This window comes from Camelina sativa, unplaced genomic scaffold (genome assembly GCF_000633955.1).
Source record: "Camelina sativa cultivar DH55 unplaced genomic scaffold, Cs unpScaffold05836, whole genome shotgun sequence".
Lineage (NCBI taxonomy): Eukaryota > Viridiplantae > Streptophyta > Magnoliopsida > Brassicales > Brassicaceae > Camelina > Camelina sativa.
Window position 1 is genome coordinate 1 of NW_010926918.1, and position 539 is coordinate 539.

Consider the following 539-nt stretch of genomic DNA (forward strand, 5'->3'; position numbering starts at 1 on the left):
AACAATCTATTGAGACTCTTTGAGCCACGGCCGCCGTTGGAGTATAAGCCACCACCGGAGAAGAGAAAATGCCCGCCTTATACTGGTCTGAACTTGTTGTATATCTGATTGTGTGTGTCTTAAACTTTTATATTATCACGAGCGTTGGATTTGATTTTTGTCTTTGTGTATTTCATTTTAGGTATGGCTCAGTTTGTGAGTAAATTTGCTAATCCTGGGGATCCAGAGTACGCTCCACCTAAGCCAGAAGTTGAATTACCTGTACGATACACCTCTTGAACTGTTTTTGTTATGTGAGCTTTTACTGGATTTAGTTTCTTATAATCGCGTGTTTTTGTGTTTCATGGTCCAGTCACAGAAACGGGAGAGGATTCATAAATTACGACTGGAGAAAGGTGTTGAAAAGGCTGCTGAGGACTTGAAGAAATGTAATCCACTCTATATGTTATTTTGTGTTCCTTGGCTTTCTATGCCCTCTTAGGTTTGAGGATTCAACTTAATTTGAATTTTTATATGCAGATGACCCCAATAATGATCCA

General features: G+C 39.1%; 1 protein-coding gene across 1 annotated transcript; it reads left to right on the forward strand.

The window, feature by feature from the left end:
• Positions 1–6: 6 nt before the first annotated feature.
• Positions 7–536, forward strand: LOC104774815 (U1 small nuclear ribonucleoprotein 70 kDa-like; the record flags this gene model as incomplete). Its single annotated transcript, XM_019243007.1, has 4 exons — positions 7–85; positions 182–261; positions 353–428; positions 520–536. Coding segments are annotated over 4 exons (252 nt in total), but the record flags the coding sequence as incomplete, so codon positions are not given.
• Positions 537–539: the final 3 nt, after the last annotated feature.